The following is a 16,036-nucleotide window of genomic DNA, read 5'->3' on the forward strand; positions in this document are numbered from 1 at the left end:
AACATTTTTCTTGACAGACAAAAACATTGTTATTGTGCTCAGATGGGAATGAACGGAAATACACTTAGCAATTAGGATTAGAAACAACTGTTAAGCTAAATTACTATATCTGAGAACGAATAGATTTTCTTTAAGGAAAAAAAAAAAGGGGGGGGGGGGGGGAGGGGCCACAATTTATCTGTAAAGTAATTCCTGCAATGAAGTCGACCCCATCCCCAATAATAATCTGTAAAATGTAAAAAGTGTATCAAAATTAGTTCCTAGCATTGGATACAATCATCAGACCCAATAAACTTTACGCTCATTAAAGTTAATTTGCCATAAGGGAGACAGATTAACATAATGTGCATGCCTTGTATGATTTAAGTGCAAAGAGTAAATGCAGATCACTAAGTGGCTTATATTGAAGAAGATCTCATATTTCATCCCTTGGAGGTTACTAATGCTGAAGACATCAAAAGGACAGACATATGACCTTGGAAGATGCCAAGAATATCATCTCAATTATACAAATCAGATACTACTTACTGCACACTCCCCCCAAAAACAAAAGACTACCCCTTCCAGCTTTGTTGAAACTTGAATCTGTGCCAGTAAACCAGCAATATCAGTATTTTCCTACCAACAGAGATCCCACACAGCACGGCCCTAACCAAACATCAGTCATGAATCGATACAATAACAAGGGCAGCAAACAATAGTTGTCTTTCTTCAGGATCACACAATGGTAGAATGTTCATCTGAAATATACTGTATGCACAAACATTTACCCAGCATACACGCAGAATTTCAGCTAGGATTCTTCTGCTGAAGACCTGCGTTACAACCTCCGGTCTGAGGCTCCATCACAGGCGCAGCTCAAAATACAGAAAGACAAAGCGCTGCATGCTGTGCTTTTTCTTGTGTCTAAAAGCCGGGTATCTCGTCAGAAACTGAATAGACCCCATTATCATCAATATGGTCCGGTGTGGTTTGGTCCAGTCAGCCACGGGGATTCCCCTTTCCTGCTCCCGAACATAGCAGGAAAGTGGAACAGATGTGAAGCCGCCCTATACACAAGTCGGTAATGGTGCAGCAGAAAACATTCATTGCTAAGTCATGAAAACTGCATGCATTCGTTTGTGCAGGCCACACTTTTAAGAATATTTACCTAGAAGTCTATTCTTTGACATGCAGTTTTCAATTCATGGATTTTTGCCACGAAATACAATTTCCCATGGGCATAAAAAAAAAAAAAAAAAAAAAAGGCAAATTCTCCACCAATTGGAGTTTTAATTTTTTTTTTCTTTTTTCACCCACACTTTGTGAATGGGTTTGGCGTCAAAACTCCAGTATATAAATATGGTCAATACTAGGTTGAAACTTGAGACGTAGCTAGAGAACTTTGTACAATTTCAGAATTTTTTTTTTTTTTTTTTTTTTAAACATTCAGTTGGTTTTAAAAACTCTCAGCATACCACAATGCGAGCTATTATTACACATACCCCTGACTTCATAGGTGAAACCGCTCTGCTGGTTTCTAAATTACTGTCCATAGAGACACAAATAGTTAGGGCCTTATTACATGGAACAATAATTTTAAAAAAAAGTTGGATTGTGCAAATTTATAGTCCTTCAGTGTTAACATGGCCAACCATTGAATAAAGAACGATAATTTGTTTGCTTATCATTCATGGTTCATTTTATGCAGGCATACAAATGATCAATAATTAGTTCTTTATGCATAAATGGCAATCATTCAGTCATTTACAGTCACTGGTACTGCGAATGTGAACGACCTAATGATCGAGCAAACAAAATTAAAGCAATTCATCCGCATGAGCGAACGAGCTTAGGCTTGTTAAAATATTAGATGGTTGTCATTGAGGCAGCAAGTTATATCATCTGACAGATACAAACTGGGAGACATCACTTCAACAAGAAGGTGGCATCTTATCTGATCCCTGACTACAATCATGTAACATGGTGGATTCTGTCTGTCATATAAACCATACTGCGGTTTGGTCACTAAACTTACAGTGGTGCTTGCAAGTTTGTGAATCCTTCAAAACTTTCCATATTTCTGCTCATATTTGACCTAAAACTACATCAGTTTTTCACACAAGTCCTAAAATTAGACAAAGAGAACCAAATCAAACAAATGAGTCAAGAATATTAGATCTGGTTGTTAATAAGGACCTCAGGAGAAAAGCTGTTGATGCTCATTAGGCTAAAAAAATAAATAAATTAAAAAAAAATTTTAAAAAAAAAGATTGCAAAATCACCTCTAAAAAGTCTTGACTCTACTAATCCAGTCAGAAAGATTGTGTACAAATGGAAAAAATTCAAGACCATTATTACCCTCCCCAGTAGTCGTCAACCAACAAAGATCATGGCATTTAGCAGTCCTCGAGGTCACAAAGGAATCCAATGTAATCTGCAAGCAACTAAAGCCTTTCTCACCATCAGGAGGACACTGAACAATAATGGTGTGAATAGCAGGATTGCAAGGAGAAAGCCGTTGCTCTCCAAAAAGGACATCGCTGTTATAATGCAGTTTGCTAAAGATCAAATTACTTTTTGGCTTAAGTGTTATGTTTGGTGAAAGAAACACTGCATTACAGTATAAAACCTCACACCACCTGTGAAGCATGGTTGTGGGATAGTGGTAGTATTATGGTTTGGGCCTCTTTTGCTGTATCTGGGTCAGGATGGCTTGCCATCAATGATGGAACAACTTCCGAGTTGTACTAGTAACAGCTAATGGAAAATATCAAGACATCTGTCTGTGAGCTGAATCTCAAGAGAATGTGACTTGTTCATCGAGACAACAACCCAAAATACACAAGTTGTTCTATAAGAAGAATAAAGTTAAAGTTTTGGAATGGATCACACGAGCAGGTCGGGTTCTCGCATGTGAGCTGGCCGGTGACCCTGCGTACCTCCATTAACCATACTACGGATGATCACGGAGACTGGCAGGTGGTCATGCGCAGTACAGCTTTTTTTGTTTGTTTGTATTTCCCGCACCAACGCTTAGTAACGACATGGGTACCAGCAGCCCAATGTTAATTGTGTATGGGCTGCAAGTCGGGCGCCTCCACTGACATCAGTCTGCGCTGATTCTGCGGCAAATAGAGCATTGGTTGCAGTTGTCTAACATTTCATGTACAGACTGACTCTGAAGCCTGTGAACAGAGACTAGGGGGAGTGAACAGAGGGGGAGCGCTGAAACTGCAGGGGCCCGGGATAGGCGAGTATAGGCTAGTTTATTATTTTTTGGCATAGACAGTACAACGTTAAGGAAATACGAGTAAATATAGCGTTACAGCAAACAGCAGTGATCCAGTAATGACACTTAGATGACCCTGAGTCGTATATAAAGAGCAACCAGTATTTTATGAATGGAGCATTAACATTGGTTGTCACATCTTTAAAGTGAAAATGGGATGACAGAACAAGGTCTGATTTGCAGGAATGCTACCTTCTAATAGGTGGCGCTGTAGAGCCATTGTTCCATCTTTCTTTTTGCATATAAATTTTCCAAAAGGAGCATGCATGGTCTTATAAGTCTCCTCATACCTACTAGGTACTAACCCAAGGAGAAACTTGACCAACTTTAAAGTGTTAATTGCTAACTTATCCTGGTAAAACATCAACTACCTTTATAAATCATAATTATAGCATCTCAATACTGGAAATTCACAAATTTTTGAGCAGCTCAATGTGACTGTTCTCTACTTTGTTACACACTGTCAATACCTCTATGTATTAAAGTTCTCTCCCTCACCTCTCTGCAATGCATAGGTACTAAAAGCTCAAGGGTAGCCATGACTCAAGACACCAACTGACCATTTGGAGTTAAAAAATTAAAGGGGTTGTCCCGCGCCGAAACGGTTTTGTTTTTTTTTTTCAATAGCCCCCCCGTTCGGCGCGAGACAAACCCAATGCAGGGGTTTAAAAAAAAAAAAAAAAACGGATAGTACTTACCCGAATCCCCGCGCTCCGGTGACTTCTTACTTACCTTGCGAAGATGGCCGCCGGGATCTTCACCCTCGGTGGACCGCAGGTCTTCTGTGCGGTCCATTGCCGATTCCAGCCTCCTGATTGGCTGAAATCGGCACACGTGACGGGGCGGAGCTACGAGGAGCAGCTCTCTGGCACGAGCGGCCCCATTCAGAAGGGAGAAGACCGGACAGCGCAAGCGCGTCTAATCAGGCGATTAGACGCTGAAAATTAGACGGCTCCATGGAGACGAGGACGCTAGCAACGGAACAGGTAAGTGAATAACTTCTGTATGGCTCATAATTAATGCACAATGTACATTACAAAGTGCATTAATATGGCCATACAGAAGTGTATACCCCAACTTTGTTTCGCGGGACAACCCCTTTAAGGATACTTCTCAGAAATATTCTCCTACACTTATCTTGTACTTGGAGAATTTGTGATGTAATACCTCAAACAAACCCCCTCTACATAACCAGCTGCAATTCTGTGTTAAATATATCTATTGTCTTGTTATCAGGGGTTAGTTACTTCATTTTGGCAAAGGTCTTGTTATAGGAAGTTCAGGCGCATGAAGACAAAGAATAAAAAAGGATAAAAATCAGACTGACTATATCCCATCATCCAGAATTCAGGGAGGAAGTCAACCATGACTCCAGAAAATTGTTATAAACTTCAAGGAGTCTCAAGTAAGGCAGAAACAAGATTACACTGATTAGGGAAGCGCCAAACTATTCAGGTGAATCGTGAAAGGCAAGCAATTTCTCACACAAACCAGTGAAGCGTTCAGACTACATCCCATCCTCCTCCCAGTACATGAGCCTTCTGCATCACATCTTTCTGTGAAATGGACCTAGCATCACTCCGTCATGCTCCTGCTTAATAAATCATTTAAGCCATTATGTGCAGTATAGTTATGCTTGCTGTTTATACACACAAGTGCGCTGCAGATTATCAACCTCCAACTTTGTACATAACATTTAGCATCCTCCATGCAGTCCAGAGGTTTGATACTTCTGCATACTAGCTACCTGGGTGGTACACTGGGATACAATGCTATTTTGATATAAAAAGCAGGGCATGATGAGATTTCTACTATTACTCTGGATCAGTATATACCGTATTCATATATTTATTATACATTAAATGTTACTATATTACCAAGAGAAGAAGCTGCCACCGGTACCCCCCTCCTCTAACTCCCTTCATCAGCAGTGTGATCACACTGACAGGACCCAACACTGAACACAGCATAGCTTCGCCTCTTCCCCGGCTCTGGACTCCGTGTTCTTGAGAGCAGAAACTGGATTAGGCGAGGAGTGAAGCTGCACTGTGGCCCATAACAGGACCATTGCCCTGTATATATATTAATGAGTTTTTGCTACAGCAACATGTGAACAGTATGTTGTGATTTGCAATGAGTTAACTACATGAGTCTTGTGATTAACACTGTGCGTTAGGAACAGATGCAGCTTTTAACTTTGGAGTAGCAAAAAGGTAATCCATAAGACTAAGAGCGCCAAGACAGTTTGGCTCGAAACATGTAAGAAGTGTTCCTCTTTTTTATCTTTTGTTCCTACATGCAGTTTTGGTTGTTTTTTTTAAATCTAAGACAAAATGAAAGCTAAATTTTTTTTTTTTTTTTTTTTTTAAATAATAAAAAAGTGCTGACTTCGGGTACTTTTACAAGGGATGACCCAAGCGCTTAAAAGGGATTTTCCCATGGAGAATACTGTTGATGACCTAGCCTCAGGAAAGGTCATCAATAGTTGATCGGTAGAGAGTGACGGACCCCAGCCAATCAGTGGGCGCAATCTGTCAGCGCCGCAAATACACAGAGGTCGGAGCAGAAGACTCTGCGCCGACCTCTGTGTAGTGGGCGACGCTTGTAAATAACTGCAGGCAGGCACGGCTCTCATTGAAATCAAAGCGAGACGTGTCTGCAGTTACAAGTGCCAGCCACTACACAGAGGTCGGCGCGGAGACTTCCGCTGTTTCCACTCCAACTTCTGTGTATTTGTGGCGCTGACAGAATGCGTCCGCTCAGCTGATTGGTCGGGGTCCCAAGCGACAGACCTCAGACGATCACTTCTTGATTACCTATCCTGATGATAGGTAATCCGTAGTATTCTTCTTTAAGTGCCCAACAGCCATCTCCAGGATTATCACTCCTGTGCTCACACAGAAACTATGATCACTCACTGAATGGAGGAAGAGTGCATCAGAGATCTCCTCCAGCCATCCACCTCCAATCAGAGTAAAAAGACAGTCATAGATAAATTAGCAATTACTTGGCCGATGCAGTTTTTAGAGTCAAATACAGGAATAGACTGAGAGGAGACTAATCAATCTTTCACATATTAGAAAACAAATCTGGATAAAGTCCGGCACTTCAATAGAATATGATAATCTGTTGGGATCCAAGAGCAAGTAAAACCATTTCCAAAGATTGAACGTGTTTTGACCTACTGCTACATAGCCTAGGATTAGTCATGAGGGGGGGGGGGGGGCATGGTTACACATAAAGCCATTTAGTTACTTTACTGTCTACTGAAAGGGATATTGGTTGTCTGTGTAGGAAATGGAATGGAAAGGTGTTCATTTTGGATAAATATTCCAACATGTCTGTCTCCTGTGTGAAACAGGAAGCTTAACATTAATTTAGTCAAACATGTCCTAAATCATGGGTAAAGCACACAACAAACCCTACCGGAACATGTTCTTATCTACACATAATCCCAGGTGTCAACAGAGCAAATGTTGTTAGAACAAACAAGGCAAATATCATAAAAATACTTTGATTTGCTGTAAATGATGATAGCGACAAGCATCTGTACTAACACTGTCAAGTGAAATGGAATACTTTGGTTCATTATATCCTTAGAAAACTCAAATAGCACAATGCATATTATAAACAGTATTGCTAGGGGCCATGTCTATCCAGTAGTATCAGGGCTCATGCACTTGCGGGGCCACCTATACAGCAGTGTGTTCAGCCTGTACAACGTCTTTAGTATATAGTCATACAACCTTTGGGTGCTGCCATACCAATTCCAACTGACCTTACTACTACAAGGTCATTGTACAAGGACATTGATAGAGCATGGCCCAAGTTTTTTTTTTCCATCAGATTCATCCACAATATGACAGGAACACCCCACACATCCAAAAAAAAAAAACCAAAACACTTTTGTATAAACTCAGAATCAAACAGAGGGCTCATGCATCTCAGAGCTGTAATAAAGCAGGAGCTATTTTGGATACCTGAGCCTCCGAGTAAGCATCGGAGAGAAGATAGATACAAATTTTCTACATACACACATGCACTCACATATATTATTTTTATATCTATCTATATATACACACACACACGTAAGGAAGTTGTTGAACTGAATGTGTACCTGATCAAAAGTACACAGCAAAGAAGAAAGGTGGGCAGAACACAGGCACTTGAAGTATGCAGAATGTGCATGCAAGAAAACAAACATCTTCCTGCAATCTTGCAGACTATTAGGTCAACCTAAGGCCATTCTCACACATGTGCTTTATACTACAATTTTGAACACCATGGTAATCGCGGTACAATGCTCCCATTAATTACGATGGGGCCTTACAGACCTGCACTCAAACGCAACGTTTTCTAGCACTGTCTTCTCTATTTCGGTGCTTATCGCACCTCATCACCAATAACAATGATGGTGTGTGTTAGAAAGCACTGTGAACGCTGTGACATGCGTTCGAAAATGGGGGTAACAATTGCTGACGCAGTGTGCGAGAGTGGCCTAACTGCAAAAGATTAATGTTAATATCATACTATCATAATGTAATTCTTCAATACAGCAGTTAGTCCATGTACACATGCAGATAGAACTTTACAGTATGAAGATGGCCTGAAATGGCCAGCCAAACCTTTATGTAACAGATTTAATTGTTGCATGCTAAATTATACCGATTCAGGTGTAGTATACATTTTTTACTCTTTGCACAGCAGAATCCAATCAATTTTTTTTACTATTGTGTATATAGCTTTTGTGAAGCCTCATTGTACTGTACTTTTATTGTGGAATTGAAAGGAAAAGCTGCAGCTAATATCCGGTACTGGTGCATATGGTCTCTACCAGAAATGTGGGTGGAGACCTGCAGAGTGACAGGTAATGCCTTGTTAACGCCCCCCAAAGCCCCGGATTGGCTGACGTCCAGCTCGAAGGAACAGAGGGGCCAGATCTTCCCTGCGGTGCTACCTTGGGGTTCTCGTGGCTGGAGGAGATGTCCACAGCAGCTGGTCCTCATGCAGCCGATGGTGCCTCAACGCTCACTCGGCTTCCCAGAAGAGGACTTGCAGGCGATTGCAGACCAGAATCAGTACCTTCCACCTCGGCACTAGCTGAGCGGATTCCAGGAGCTGGCTGGCCAGCGCCACAGATGGGACGGGAGCATAGCCAATACTGTGCTTACCTACATCCGTCATGTGACAGAAGGGCCGACTTCAGCATTCGTCGGATTACTGCAGCAGAAAATGCAGCGGTGGAGCACGCTGAGGACAGTGTCAGCGGCGGAGCCGGGAGGCGAAAAGGGAGAACAGAAGCATGCGTGACAGGAGGCGGGAGGGGAGATGATGGAAGAGCTGTGGAAACAGCGTGGTCGGGAGCGGAGATGGCAGTCCGCCAGGGTAACATTGACAGCGGCTCAAGAAGCTGTGATGGGAGTCCGCCAGGGGAAGATAGTTACAGCGGCCCTAGGAGTGCAGATGGGAGGCTGCCTGGAAGCGCACATCAACCAATCCTGAGTTCTGTCCATCACCGGCCCATCCCCTACAACTGAACCCACCCAACCCATGTCTCCACCTATTCTTCAATAGCCTGTGTGTATGTGGGCATAAAGCGACTTCCATAAAAAATGGAAACCATTTAAATGTTGTACACAATGCAAAACTCCTTCAAGTCACCGTTAGACCCATCTGACCCTCTCAGTTTAATGGTTTAATCCTAGATCACTAAACATATTTTCGAGTTACACTGTCCCTACATATTTTATTTATCATATTAATTAGTGAAATAGTAAAAAAACTACCATCAAACTAAATAAATTTATTCCCTGCAGTCATTGCAAACTGGAACAGTGTGTTCGCCACAAATGGCCTTGCTGCAGGTGTGGCGTGAGAACTTGGTCATCCTGTGCTTCTGGTATGGACAACATGTGCAAATGTTGTGTTTGTTTGGGAAGTACTTGCCACAACACTTCCAGTTTTCAAAACCTCTGTGATACTTGCTTTAATATCCCTCCTCAAAGTCACAGTATCAAAATGTTCCTGCAACCACGTGGGAGGTCTGTAGTCTATGAGACTTATGTTTAGTGATCTAGGGTTAGGAATCTTTAAAATAATCATATTAAAGAAAATACATTTAAAAAAAAAAAAAATTCTACAAAAGTCAGGTCATCATTATTATCGGTGTATCTTTTCTCAAGTTCCCTAGATGACGTGTTAACTTTTAGTTCAGAATCATCAGCTCCATCACCATTGAAGGTGACATCACGTGTCCATGGTCATGTTCCTCTGAGCACAATGTCAGTGAAGCCCACCTATGGTTACCATAACAATGGGCAAGTATTGAATGTATTGAAATGTTAAGAAGCTACCAGGTCTCAGAACATCTTGTGATCTACAGTACTTCCATCCTAATAAGACAACCAATTGACGGCCCTTTTCCCATCAGTTGTGCTGCAGACATGCCAATCAGCACTTAATCCATGATAATGTGCATCACGTGAGAAATTCAAGAGGATTATCAGATTTCCCAAATGCATACAGACATTTCTAGATGGGCTTAGCATCAAAAATAGCACACATCAATATCACATTGATTACCTTGCTCAAGTCGGAAGCAAAGTGATCTCTTTGCGGCTTCAATCTCAGGACTTGGATGATCCAAAACTTGCCTACACCATTCGAATGGGCTGACGGCAGACTCAAACGACTTTTGCTTCTTCGTAGGGGACACATAAAGCCTAAAAAAAAGACAAAGTGTAAGCTAGTTGTATTTTATATTATGTATTTATAAAACCTAACTTAAAAGGGAACCTGCCAGCTACTTTATGCTGGGCTCACTGCAGGCAGCACATTATAGTGCCAGTCATGCTGATTCTAGCGGTCTGTCACGTATGCGGGAAATATTCAGGGATTTTGGAGACCCCACAGCTTGTTTTTGTAGCTTCCAGCAAGAGTTGAGTCCAGCTTATTCATGAGGCTCTATTAACCCCGGAAGTCTTCTATTATTGTCAGTTTTCTAAGTATGCAGTGTAATAGCTAGAAGTCAGGGTGGATGGATGAAGCTACTGGGTTCTGATGAATGAGCAGGACTCAACAGTTGCTGAGAGCTGCAAAAACATAGAATCGAGCCATAAGTTCTCCAAATTCCCTGCATAACCTCTATTCAAAGGAGGGAGGAAACCTCTGGGCAGGAAAATGCACGCTTCTATTGCCAGTCCTGGATCCACCGAACCGGAGACAACAAGAACCAAGGTGTAGTGAAGATGAAGCAGCATCCAGGGAGATTATTTCAAAACCAAACGCTTTAATTCATCCAGCATAAAACAACGTTTCAACCACTGTAGTGCTGTGGTCTTTGTCAAGTTCAAGTTGAACTTGACAAAGACCACAGCACTACAGTGGTTGAAACGTTGTTTTATGCTGGATGAATTAAAGCACAGCAGTGGCAAAGGACGCCGAGCATCTCCCATTCATTTCAATGGGGCTGGCGCTGCTGCCGCTGGCCCTATTGAGATGAATGGACGAGATCGCAAAAAGAATGGACATGCCTCCTTTTTGTTTTAACGCTGTATCGCAAGCGATAAGACATCGCACATGTGCATGAAGCCATTTGAAACCATTGGCTTCCTAATTTTGTGATTTCTCGCAGCGCTGGGATTCCCTCGCCAGTGTGAAGCCACCATTAAAAACACAAAAAAAGATGCTGCATGCACATGGCCGTATGCATGTTTTGCCCAAGAATATTAAGTGCAACATGCATTCAACAGCACATGGACACCGGTCCCTGTGCAGTCTAAGTGAAAAGGTGCTTGTGTGTATTGCCTAAACACAGAGGGGGGAGGGAGGGGGGTTTAAGTAGTAATTTTTTTTTCAGAAAAAAAAAAAAAAAAAAGAAAAAGGAAACTGTGTCCAGACGTTTGCTGAAGGTTAGTAAGAAATTTAATAAAGCTCGAACATTTCCGTTTTTTTTAAACTTTTACTCTGTTTTTTGGGTCCATGGCGTCTTTTCGAAAACTGCAATAAGTACTGAGTCTGGAGTTTTTTCTGTTATTTTCTCATCGAGCCCCACACAAGATTGAGACAGGAGATTCCTGTTCCCTTCTCTCACACAGGCACTGAGGAAAAGAGATTGCAGCATCATCCCACTTCTTCCCACTTAGCATCTACTTTTTCACTATATGCTAAAGAGCTTTCTGGAAATTCACGGAGAACTTTTTAAAGATGAAACTTTCTCAACAGGCAAAGCCTCTTCTATTCAGCTATGTTCCCCCTGTACAGTCCAGATATGCTGCATCATGTGGATAGATGATAAATGTTGATTGCAGTAGGACAAACTCTTTAATCTTATAATACACATGTAGCTTTCTCTCTGGCCTATATACCCTGGATAAGTACAAGAATAGTTCATCACAAGCCTTGAACGTGGAGCTAATCTAAATGCTTTGTTTGCAAAGAATGTTTTACTCAAATCTTGACCCACTTAGAGAAAAAGCCTTTTCTGAAGTGTGGCATCAATAGTCTGAAAGGGTTCAGCAATGAAAAAGAAAACAAGTAAAAGTAGGTTAAACTCTACAAATAAGAGACTCTTACAATAGGTAACAGAAGTTATCCATTAAATCCAATTTCACTTCAGCAGTAAACTACCAGGATCCATATGGCTGTCCTGGTTAATAGTGTTCTGTGTATTATTATTACAAACTGCAACAATAATGTCAATGTTTGAACACTTTATGTTTAGCTCTGGACAAAGTTGTTACATGTGGCAAGGTCAACCAGATAGGGGGATGAGATGATTCATATGACATAACAATGGATGCCTTATACAAGCAGAAAATAGTCACATTCTGTGTACCATATTTAGTGTTATAAGTGGGACATGAAACACTGAGCACATAGGCTGAAGAAAAAAAAAATTACAGAGCGAGTCAAAAGTCTGTAGACACACCTGTTTAACTAGTATAATAATGAAACAATTTCAATTTGGGAAAGTATAAATTTAGAGAAAGGCTGCATTTTGGGTGCAAAAGACAGTTTGAGCTGCCATTTTGAACTCCGCCATATTGCTTTTAGCTTACATTTTCCAATGGGGAAGGAGGTCATATGATATATCAGTCTTGGCTAGAATTTACTCAGAAACACACTAGATGAGCAAAATTGACACTATCTTTACCTGACTCGGAGAAGTCACCCAGTCTGTTTTGTAGGGAGCTGTAATAAAAGGACTCCTACTCTGTGCTTGTGTATGCCATCTCACTTCACATGGACAGTACGTATAGACAGAACTGAGTTGGCACTACTCGTATATGCAGTTCTATCAAGTATTTTCATGCACCCAAAAACTTGATGAAGTATCCCAAGCAGCGGACCACCGCTGATCAACTATTGATAAACTATCCTGTAGATAGGTCAGCAAGAGTGAATGTCTGAAAAGCATCTTTGGTAAGAGAACTGTCATTTATAGTTTTATTATGTTAATAATATCTCCCGATTGAATTGTTAAAAATAAATGGATTAGACTATAGCTCCAATAATAGAGCAGCTTAATTATCATTGGATGATTATTTCTGTGTGTATTCTCCGATTAGCATTGTTGACTGATATTATTTAGCATCATCCAGCAAATCATCAGTAACAATTGCTGCTCTTAACAACATGCAAGAATCCACCAGAAGCAATGGAGATAATACACTTCAAATGCAGCCAGTCCGCTCCAAATCAACTGATTTAAACCTTATCCCATTAACGAGAGAAATAAAAAAAAATATCTATCAATCTCAATTATCTTTTAAAAATAATTTTCATGTTGGTTTCTCTGATTATTTGGCGGCAAATATCAAACTCTAACAAAAATCACTGCAAAACCCGCTACAGAAAAGTCATGGAAATACACCCTAAACTGTGGGTTTCGATCAGATGCATACACTTTAGTATGCCATGTGGCTTTTACATAAAGCAGTCAGAAATGACATGGTTTAAAAGTAAATCAGCGCATGTAGCATAGATCTAGATTATTGCCTATATGCGATAATTAATTGAAGATGGACACACCTTAAATGCAGATGGTATCTAAAGGGCATTTATTTAAAGGTTTGTCATTTGTCAATGCTGTGACTGGCATCAAAATAACATTCTTCTACCAGGCCTTGAATACAAAAGAGAATATTAGGAGACTATCCAGCAATGGATCCTATAAATACCAGCTTTCTAATGCACCGCATAGGACCATGGAGATGGTGTGATACAAAACAAAACGCCCCCTATATGCCCACCAATCCCATGCAGCATAGTCCAAAAAAACAGATGACGCTTTGCCATTCAGAATAAATAAAATAAACTGCATACAATGCAATGCAGTATCCAGCAGCAGCATACAACCCAATCAGGGGAAGCAGCTCTGGAAGATTTAGCCTGTGATAAACCCAAATCCTATTGCCTGGAACAGATTGTACTCCTGCTGCCAGGGGCTGAGCAATGCCAGGCTAAATCCTCTTGGGCTAATAAAGGCCTTTCCTGAGTGCAAAGAGGTAGCTCAGGACTACAGATGTAGCAGGAGTAAGTGAGGCTTACAATAAGCAGTCCTATGTAAAACCACAGGTGGCATCTAAAAAGGACAAACCCAGCCCTGCCACATCTATAACCAGCACAACCTACACTTCATCACTGCAAGCTCATCTGCATTCATGCCATGCACCTTCCACCCAGAGCCAACCTCCTAGCAAGCACAATGTATCAGTATATAGTGGTGCCATCCCCAGGGGAAGGATTACCAGGTGTCTTCCTCTTCACTACAATACCCATCCTCCAGGTCCAGGACCTCCACCTCATCCAGGATGGTGGCACCAGCACTGCAACGGTCGATCAGTGGCCCCTCGGTGGCACTCAGACAGGACAGTTGTCTAGTAGAGTAGTAGCCCAGGTTCTCTGGAGGGTACAGGCTGCCCCCGATAGAGGAGGTGCATAGCAGAGTGGGCACAGGGCTGGGCAGGCAGAGTCCAGCGGGCCGTGCCAGGGCCGGGGAGGACAGCAGGCATGCTCCGGGCTGATGCATTGCAGGGGGAGGCGGCAGCAGCAGGTGCGGGCTGGCGGTGCAGTTACTAACGGCGCTCGCCCGGTTCCTCAGCTGCTCGTTCTGCTTCTCCAGCTTCCTGACCAGCTCCTGCAGCTTCTTCACCTCCAGCTCCGCGTTCACCACCATCCCATTAGTGCCAGCTGTGGAGCCGCACTTCACCTCGGCCATGGCACAGTACCCGCTCGGGGGAGAGCAGCGGCGCAGGTGTCGGCTCCGCCAGTCAGGGACGCTGATGGCTGCTGCTGCACTGCCGCGGCTCAGGCTGCATCCTCCTCTGCTCCAGTGCATGCGCCTCCTGTCAGCGCTGGGAATACTGATGCGAGCGCCGGGCGCCCTCCCACTAATGTAAGGGGAGGGGGGACAATGGGAACAAAGAGCGGACGGGGACTGCTGCCTGATGGGGGTGCTCCTTCTACTACTACCCCAATGTGGGGAGGGACTGCTGCCTGATGGGAGTGATCCTTCTACTACTACCCCAATGTGGGGAGGGACTGCTGCCTGATGGGAGTGATCCTTCTACTACCCCAATGTGGGGAGGGACTGCTGCCTGATGGGAGTGATCCTTCTACTACCACCCCGGGGTGAGGAGGGACTGCTGCCTGATGGGAGTGATCCCTCCACTACCACCCTGGGGTGAGGGGGGACTGCTACCTGATGGGAGTGATCCTTCTACTACCTCCCCGGGGTGAGGAGGGACTGCTGCCTGATGGGAGTGATCCCTCCACTACCACCCTGGGGTGAGGAGGGACTGCTACCTGATGGGAGTGATCCTTCTACTACCACTCCAGGGTGAGGTAGTACCGCTGCCTGATGGGTGTGATCCTTCTACTATCACCCCAGGGTGAGGAGGGACTGCTGCATGATGGGAGTGATCCTTCTACCACCACCCCGGGGTGAGGTAGTACTGCTGCCTGATGGGAGTGTTCCTTCTACTACCACCCCGAGGTGAGGAAGGACTGCTGCCTGATGGGAGTGATCCCTCTACTACCACCCTAGGGTGAGGGGGGACTGCTGCCTGATGGGAGTGATCCCTTTACTACCACACCAGGGTGAGTAGGGACTGCTGCCTGATGGGAGTGATCCTTCTACTACCACCCTGGGGTGAGGAGGGACTGCTGCCTGATGGGAGTGATCCCTCAACTACCACCCCAGGGTGAGGAGGGACTGCTGCCCGATGGGAGTGATCCCTCAATTACCACCCCAGGGTGAGGAGAGAATGCTGCCTGATGAAAGTGATCCCTCTACTACCACCCTGTGGTGAGGTGGGACTGCTGCCAGATGGGAGTGATCCTTCTACTACCACCCTGGTGTGAGGAGGGACTGCTACCTGATGGGAGTGATTCTTCTACTATCATCCCGGGGTGAGGAGGGACTGCTGCCTGATGGGAGTGATCCCTCGACAATGACCCAGGGTGAGAAGGGACTGCTGCCTGATGGGAGTGATCCCTCGACAATGACCCAGGGTGAGAAGGGACTGCTGCCTGATGGGAGTGATCCCTCTACTACCACCCCTGGGTGAGGAGGGACTGCTTCCTGATGGGAGTGATCCATCTACTACCACCCCGAGGTGAGAATGGACTGCTGCCTGATGGGAGTGATCCCTGTACTACCACCCCGGTGTGAGGAGGGACTGCTACCTGATGGGAGTGATCCTTCTACTATCATCCCGGGGTGAGGAGGGACTGCTGCCTGATGGGAGTGATCCCTCGACA

The 16,036-nt window shown here is 43.6% G+C and overlaps 1 protein-coding gene across 2 annotated transcripts in view; it reads right to left on the minus strand.

The window, feature by feature from the left end:
• Positions 1–14,609, minus strand: part of SLAIN1 (SLAIN motif family member 1) — a 46,023-nt gene extending 31,414 nt beyond the window's left edge. For both annotated transcript variants that reach the window (XM_066580805.1, XM_066580796.1), the window contains exons 1-2: positions 14,023–14,609; positions 9,854–9,993 (exon numbers count right to left, since the gene is read on the minus strand). In XM_066580805.1, the coding sequence (XP_066436902.1) occupies positions 9,854–9,993; positions 14,023–14,492 (610 nt within the window). In that variant the 5' untranslated portion in view covers positions 14,493–14,609. The remainder of the gene's footprint in view (positions 1–9,853; positions 9,994–14,022) is intronic.
• Between the last annotated feature and the right edge of the window lie 1,427 nt (positions 14,610–16,036).

Source organism: Eleutherodactylus coqui, chromosome 1 (assembly GCF_035609145.1).
Source record: "Eleutherodactylus coqui strain aEleCoq1 chromosome 1, aEleCoq1.hap1, whole genome shotgun sequence".
In the NCBI taxonomy this organism is placed as follows: domain Eukaryota; kingdom Metazoa; phylum Chordata; class Amphibia; order Anura; family Eleutherodactylidae; genus Eleutherodactylus; species Eleutherodactylus coqui.